Raw genomic sequence first — 8,638 nt, 5'->3', positions numbered from 1 at the left:
TTTAAAATGGTAAAAAATAAAAAAAAAATTTATTAAATGAACTATAAGAAGTTATAAAAATATTAGAAATTTGAAAATTATTGTAAAATTTATAAAAAAAATTAGAAAATGTAAAAATTACAAAAATATATATATAAATTTTTATTACATCTTGAAATAAATCATTATGTGTGTGTATATATATACACACTCCCATTTCACTCATCATACATTGCTCAATAGATAATTCGCATCTTTCTCTTCTTTTAAGCGTAGAATGAGTACTGAACCTCTGCTTCATGCGTTTCTTGTTTCATTTCCAGCCCAAGGCCATGTAAACCCTCTACTAAGACTCGGCAAGCGCCTTGCCTCCAAGGGTTTGCTTATCACACTATCTACCCCCAAAGTCTTCAGCAAACAGATGGCTAAAGCCAACAACATCACTGACGACCAGCTTATCCCTGTGGGCGATGGCTTTCTCCGATTTGAATCATTCCAGGATGGTTGGGACGACGACGACCCGAGACGCGCACACCTCGACCAATACATGCACCAACTGGAGCTCGCAGGCAAACTAGCGATTTCAGCTATGATCAAGAGATACGCCGAGCAAAACCGTCCCGTTTCTTGCTTAATCAACAACCCTTACATTCCTTGGGCATCTGATGTTGCTGAAAGTCTCGGCATCCCTTCTGCAATGCTTTGGGTGCAGTCTTGCGCGTGTTTCGCCGCCTATTACCATTACAATCTTGGGTTAGTGCCGTTTCCTACTGAAACTGATCCTGACATTGATGTTCAGTTGCCGTCTATGCCACTTCTCAAGCACGATGAAGTTCCTAGCTATTTGCGCCCTTCAACTCCTTTTGCTTTCTTGAGGACGGCCATTCTTGGTCAATTTAAGAAACTTGATAAGCCATTTTGTGTATTAATGGACACTTTCCAGGAACTAGAACCTGAAATAGTTGAATACATGTCCAAATTTTGCCTTATAAAGACTGTTGGTCCATTGTTCAAATATCCGGAAATACCAAACAGCACGATCCGTTGTGACATGATGAAACCCGACGACTGCATCGAGTGGCTCAACTCCAAACCGGCCTCCTCAGTGATATACATCTCGTTTGGTACCGTCGTTTACTTGAAACAAGAACAAGTGGATGAAATAGCTAAGGCGCTGTTAGCCACTGGTATCTCATTCTTGTGGGTAATGAAACCACCAGCAAAGGAGTTTGGCCTTCCATTCCACACTTTGCCTGAAGGGTTTTTGGAGAAAGCGGGTGACAATGGCAAGATCTTGCTATGGAGTCCGCAAGTGAAAGTGCTGACCCACCCTTCAGTTTCCTGCTTCGTGTCGCATTGCGGTTGGAACTCGGCGTTGGAGGCGCTTTCATGTGGTGTGCCCATCATTGCGTTCCCTCAATGGGGCGATCAAGTGACAAATGCTGTTTACTTGGTCGATGTGTTCAAAACCGGCTTGAGAATGGGCCGCGGAAAGGGCAAAAAAAGGATAACTCCAAAAGAGGAGGTGGCAAAATGCTTTGTGGAAGCAACGTTAGGGCTGAAGGCAAAGGATTTGAAGAGCAACGCTTTGAAGTGGAAACTAGCGGCGGAGGCAGCAGTCGCAGACGGCGGTTCCTCTGACAGGAACATGCAAACTTTCATTGATGAGGTGAAAAACAGATGCAGAGCACAACAATGAATCACCTTGACGACATTGATGCTGATGCTATGAATTTTGTGACTAAGTACCTAATGCAGGAGCATCTACCGGGCCGCTAGTTACTTTAGCCGAACTTGAAGAGTTTGGGCATTGAAAGTCTAATGGGCCACAACATGAAAAAGCTTAATTTAGAATTCGTGAATAATATTATATTTAAAGTTTGAACTTGTACTTCCTTTAAAAGATATGTTTTTGGAACGTTATACTAATTTCGTGAGATGTTACGTAACAAGCTAAACTAAAAAAATTAAATTAAAAAATAAATAACTAAAAATCAGTATGCATACGTATAAAAATTACATTTTGAAACACATTTGTATAAAAATTTATAACATCTATGAATAATTATAAACTATCTATGGCATGTAAAAATTAGAGGTTTCACATTATAAAAAATAAACAAAGAATGTTTTACTGAAGTCTAATTATTAACGTTGTTAAATGTGTTGGTATGTCATTTTTAAATAAAAAATACTTGATAATAATATTATTAAAAAAAATAATGTAATGAACTTGAATTTAACAAAATAGTTTTAATAGTATTAAAAGTTAAATTAAATTCTAAAATTTAAAAATATAAAAACTAAATTTCAAATGTACGAAAATTATAACTGTTATTAAATTCTTTCAAAAGAGCTATTAAGGCTCCGTTTGTTTCACTGAAAATGATTTTTGGAAAATAGTTTCTGGAAAATGACTTATTTTTTTAGAAAAAGTTAATATTTTATGGTGTTTGGAGGAATCTGTATAAAATATTTTCTGTTGCTTGACAAATCTCCTGAAAATATTTCATAAAAGTTGTTTTCAATGAAACATACATTTAAGATTTTATTATCTTTTCATTGTTTAATTGATTTTATTTCATAAAGCTTATTTATATTTTAATTAATCTTAATTGTTAATTTTGTAAATTAGGTAATATATATAAGTTTAAGTTTAATTAAGTTGAAAGCGGTAAATATTTATTTTGAATATTATTTGGATGAGTAAGTTGAAAAATATTTAATTTGGTAAAAATTGAAGTAAGGACTAAATTGTAAAATTTTGAATTCTAAGGGTTTGAGTAGCGAAATCTAAAACATTGATGTAGTAACTAAATTATATGATTATGAAATATGAAAATTTGGAAAGTTGAGCATAAAATAGTTAAGTTTGAAACTATAGCGGTTAAATTGTAAAGACTTCAAAACTTGAGTTTTAGGATTAATTTATATTATTTGATAATTAAAAATTTTTAAAAATAAAATATGAAAGTTTAACTGTTCAAAAATCAAGGACTAATTTCTGGAAATTTTGACAATTTTAGTTGTAAGGACTAAATTATAAATTCTAGAAATTTTAGAAAAGGGACTATTTTGTAAAAATATACAAAACAAGGTTTAGGACTGAATTGTAGAATAAGAAAACTTGTTTTTTAGGAATTAAATTGTAGACTAGTAAAAATTTGGATTTTATAGACTAAATCGTAAAAAAAAATATAAAATTAAAATATAAGGGATTGTTTTCTTCGACAGTGAAGACAATAAATAAAGTCTTGTCAGTTTGAAAAATATCTTACCGAAAAAAAATTGGTAAGACATTTTCCTTAAAAAAGCCTTGATTTTACCCTCTTTTTATAGAATGATTTTCTTTGGTAATTCATTTTCCACTAAACAAACACCATCAAACAAAATTTAAATATTTTACAAAAAATATTTTATATACAAACAAACGAAACTTAAGTAAAGTAATATGAATATTTAATTTTGATTAACTTTATTATTACCTTTAGAAACACTATTTCTCAAAGCATAAATATTAATAGCCGAAATTAAATTTTAGTGTGATAAACAATTGTTTTTGCAAACATCAAATGGGAAAGGGCTCTCCGTAACTACACATTATTATATATTTACACACATACACATACATGTATATGTCTACATAGTTATATATATATAAAATATACTCACCAGTGAAAATGAGAATTTCGAAAATTGATTGAAATATTGATTTGAAGAAATATATTGGATTGAGTAATTCTAAAATCGATATAGACCGATTGAATTATTTTTTTTATAATTTTTTAATGATTTACTTAATTGAACCAGTAACTTAATCAATTAGATCACTAGTCTAATTCTAAAAATTTTAGGTTTGACAGTGAAAATGTTGCCAGATTTGGTGAACATTCCATTGCACCACAAGGAGTTATCAGTTATGACTCAATCATATATCTATAATATTATAATTTGTGATTGATCGAGTTGGTTTTATTTATTAATCGAGTCTTTATTTACTTGTAAAATTACTAAAAGTCAATTTAATTTTTAACGCAACAAATATTATTTCGAGAATATTTATATTTTTTTATATTTTGATAAATCTATATAAATACATATATGTTATAAGAATAAGAGGATTTAAACTTAAGACTTCATGATTTTTATAAGCTCAATTTTAGGGTTTTTTACCTCAATATTATAAAAAAAATTTATACACCAAAATAGGTTATCAACCAGATTAGTTACGAAAATGGTATGTTTTTTTAGGTCGTGCCTATCTGACAGGCACAACCGATTTTTTTAATATTAATTTTTTTTGTTTAAAAAATTATTATTATATTATTTTTTAAATATTTATATTAATATATATGTAAAAATACCCGAAACGGGTCGAGCCTATCAGGTAAGCACAACACCCCCTGCTGCTGCTGCCTTCCCCTTGCATGCTACCCATTTTTTCTCATGCATGAGTCTTATCACTCATGGGAAAAAAAATTTTATGGGGGACCTTATAAGCATGGTCCCCCCTCCATATTAAAGCATCCACCGACTGTGAGAAAGAAAGGAGAGAAAGGAGAAGGAGAAGAAGAAAGAAGAAGAAGAAAAAAAATGTAATGTATTATTTTAGTAATTTATTATAAAATTATGGTGTTTTCTGAGTTTTTAGTATGTAAATTTTTTTTTTAAAATTGTATAATTATTTTGTTAGTAGTTTATGATTAGGTTATAAATTATTAGTTTTTTTGTATTTTGTTATAGTTATTTGTTTTGTTAATAATTTATGGGATTAGGTTACAAATTGTTAGTATTTAGTGTATTAGTGTATTGTGATTTTTTTAGTAATAATATATTTTTTTTAAAAATAATTTTATAGTTGATTTGGTTATATAAATTGTTAGTGTTTAGTAGTTTAGTGTATTAGTGTATTGTGATTTTTTTAGTAATATATTTTAAAAAAATAATTTTATAGCTATTTTATTAGTAATTTAAGATTAGGTTATATAAATTGTTAGTGTTTAGTGGTTTAGTATTAGCGTATTGTAATTTTTTTAGTAATATATTTTAAAAAAATATTTTTATAGCTATTTTATTAGTAATTTAAGATTAGGTTATATAAATTGTTAGTGTTTAGTGGTTTAGTGTATTAGTGTATTGTGATTTTTTTTAGTAATATATTTTAAAAAAATATTTTTATAGCTATTTTATTAGTAATTTAAGATTAGGTTATATATTGTTAGTGTTTAGTGGTTTAGTGTGTATTAATGTATTGTGATTTTTTTAGTAATGTATTTAAAAAAATAATTTTATAGTTATTTTGTGTTAGTATATGATTATAAATTGTTAGTGTTTATAGTTTAGTGTTTTGTGATTTTTTAATGTAATTTTTATATAATGTAATTTTATATTATTATATATTTATTTGATAATTTTTATTGATTTATTAAAATGTTGATTAAATTTGTTGTTACATAATTTTATAGGTTATTTGGAAGTTCTTCTAATTAGGTATGTTTCTAGTTTTTTTTTTAATTCGTATGTTTTTTATATTTAGATAGTTTATATGTTTTTAATTATATTATTATTGTTATCTAACATAAAAAATTGTAGGTAAAAAATGAGAAATTATGAGATATTTACTGTGTTTATTTCTAAAATTTGAAAAAATTTATTGTATCTTTTGAAATAAGAAAAACTGAATTCAATTTTTTTTAATTGCAGATTTATAACAAATGGGTTCTTTGATTGATAATACAAATCACATATCAAGTACCATTAAGGAGATGGTAATAAAATTTTTATTTCATAGTCATGTTATTTGTTGAATTAAATTATATTGTATTAATTATTTCGCTAATATAATAATGCCAGGAGTCGTACCGCGTATTGAGAGGCCGTGTTAATAGTATAGGGTTTCAGCCAGATGAATGCCTAATATCGTTCTTGGAGTTAACCGAGTTCGGTTCAGCAGCATTGATCCGGACTTTTGATCTGCGATATGACTTGATTTCCACTTTAGTCGAGTGATGGCGTCCGGAGACCCACACATTTCATTTACCGTGCGGGGAGTGCACCATCACTCTAGAAGATGTTGCAGTACAGCTCGGGCTCCCCATCGACGGGAATGCGGTCACGGGCGTAAGTTCGATCTCCAGGCCGACAACCCTTTGCTATAAATTACTTGGACGCTCGCCAAGTGAGGGGAAATTTGCCAGTTTGAGGTTGTCATGGCTAAAGGCCAATTTTGAGTATTTGCCGAGTACTGCTAATGAACGCGAGGTGATGCAGGCCGTTCGAGCTTACATTATGCACCTTATAAGGGGTGTACTTATGACGGAATCAAACGGCAGCACTGTTCACTTGATGTACTTACCCCTATTATCTAATTTGCATAACACCCGTTCATACAGTTGGGGGTCCGCAGTGTTAGCCATGTTGTATCGAGAACTTTGTCGGACGACAGATCCTTCTGCGATGGACATAGGCGGATGCCTCATACTGCTGCAGTCGTGGACACTTTACCGGATGCCATTCTTGGCATCAATTAGTCACCAATCATATATATTTCCACTCGTTAATAGGTGATGAATTTTTATGCGTTGTAACAATTAGTTGACTTTTTTTTCGAATTATGTTGTTCTAACAATTTTTTTTCTTAAACGGAGCACAAATCCGGGTATTGGAAGGTCATACACGGTTCCGATATACCGCCTGATGATCGAGAATCATTCTGGAGAGGGGGTAAGTTTTTTCAATATCAATTTTATTTTATTATTTTATTTCACTCGACCTACGTTAATACAAAAAATGTGGTTAACTGTGCAGTTCATTTGGATGCCGTATTATGTTCTAGAAATTATGGCAAATATTCCCTCGTCTGCCCGCGTCTACTCAATCTTATGGTGCATTAGCTCACCCGTTATTAATTTTCAGATAGTGGAGTGGTATCATGGCGATCGAGTACTTCGGCAGTTCGGTTGCATTCAATATATCCCGAGTTCACCAGTACGATTGGGGGATATCCATGGGATGACCATGAAGGGGAGGCATGGGCTTGATTGGGGAGATGAGCATGAAGAATATGTTACGATGTGGAACAACCAATTTGAGAGGGTACCTCAGATGGATCATGGCTTGGATCTTCAGCCCTCGTTACAGTACCTACAGTGGTACTGTGAGATAGGGAAACCATTTTTGTTTGGTGGGCGGTCGATGGTAGTCCCCCCACATACGACACGAATGGGCAACATCTTCCAGATCCGAATCATGCACCAGAGCCGGAGCCACAGCAGGAGCCAAAGCCGGAACTACACTCTGGAGGTAGTTATTATCATTCAGATTTAGGGGGCGATGACTAATTCTTGGGCTCCTCAGGCCACGGATATCATTCAGAGTTTGATATCTTCAGCCCACTACCACCTCAGTACTCCAGTCATCCCGGCTCATATTTATCTCAGTACTCTACTCCTTCCGGCCTGTATCCACCTATATACTCAACTCCTCCAGAGCCGTATCCACCGCTGTACTCTACTCCTCCCGGCCTATATCCACCTCCATATCCTACTCCTCTCGGCTCAAGTTCATCGATGGCGTTTGAGACATATGATTTTTCGTCTATGTTTCACACACCCCTACATACAGATGAAGAGAACGTTGATTGTCGTAGTCGTCCGCAACGTGAACGTCGGGCTCCACAAAAATATACCCCGAGAACCACACAATCAAACCATCAATTTTAGGGGGTTTTGTAATATAAATAACTTCCTTTTTTATGTAATAAATTTTTTGGCATTTTATTTATAAATTTAATTTATTTTTGGCAAATTATGTAATGACTATTTATGTAATGAGTTTTTTATCATTTAATTACAAAGGATAGTTATCATTCCCCCGGTTGAAGAACGTTATTATAATAGTAAATGAAATACATAATAAATCCGAGTTAAGTATGTATGAACACAAATAGTCATGCTTCACCCGGAGTAAGTATGTAAATTGTATATAAACATGTGCTTCGAAGGCGAATTTTGGATTTGCTTGGGTTGAAGTACATAATTGCAAAAAAAGAGGAGTATTAAAAACAATCAATTTTAAAATGCTTAAAAAATCCATTTAATACTACTCGGCGGGACTTTTTCTTCCAACATGTAATTAACAAAATCTTAATTTCTATCTGAACGCGACGATTGTCCAATATGGTAGTTTCGGAGCAGGCATTTATTCCGATTATGACCTGGTAATCTGCAAACTCCACACAACTTCCTATCGGATTTCTCTCTAATGTCCATTTCGTTACGGATTCTAGATGATTGCGGACAACCTTTTGGGTTCCTACGTAACCCTTTGTCTGGGACAAGCTCGAATGTCGTCGGAGGAACCTCCCAAGTAGATAGGTCAAGAAGTACGGGAAACTCATTCTCCTATACACGCAACGTGCGTTCGAGGGTATACACTTCATCGATAAATTGATTTACATTGAGCGAGACTTTAGTACAAGCTGCTACAACATGTGCACAAGGATAATGAAGTGTTTGGAACCTCCTACAATCGCACCGTTTATTTCAGAGATCAACTCCGCAGGACCTAGGTGGTATACCGGGTCGACGACCGATGGTCTCTGTAACACGAAATGTTTCATTACGTCGTGAATATACTTCTACATTCATCGACCTCGCCA

At 32.8% G+C, this 8,638-nt stretch overlaps 1 protein-coding gene across 1 annotated transcript; it reads left to right on the top strand.

The window, feature by feature from the left end:
- The first annotated feature begins 206 nt into the window (after positions 1–206).
- LOC107935003 (gallate 1-beta-glucosyltransferase) lies at positions 207–1,898 on the top strand. The gene has a single exon (XM_016867533.2). It carries the CDS (start codon positions 257–259, stop codon positions 1,676–1,678), a length of 1,422 nt encoding a protein of 473 aa, XP_016723022.1. The 5' UTR covers positions 207–256; the 3' UTR covers positions 1,679–1,898.
- Positions 1,899–8,638: the final 6,740 nt, after the last annotated feature.

Source organism: Gossypium hirsutum, chromosome A03 (genome assembly GCF_007990345.1).
Source record: "Gossypium hirsutum isolate 1008001.06 chromosome A03, Gossypium_hirsutum_v2.1, whole genome shotgun sequence".
NCBI lineage: Eukaryota > Viridiplantae > Streptophyta > Magnoliopsida > Malvales > Malvaceae > Gossypium > Gossypium hirsutum.
This window is presented reverse-complemented; position numbering and strand designations above follow the sequence as displayed.

What these genes read in the sequence shown, in the direction of transcription:
- LOC107935003 (XM_016867533.2), top strand. Translation starts at nt 257, where the DNA reads ATGAGTACTGAACCTCTGCTTCATGCGTTTCTTGTTTCATTTCCAGCC.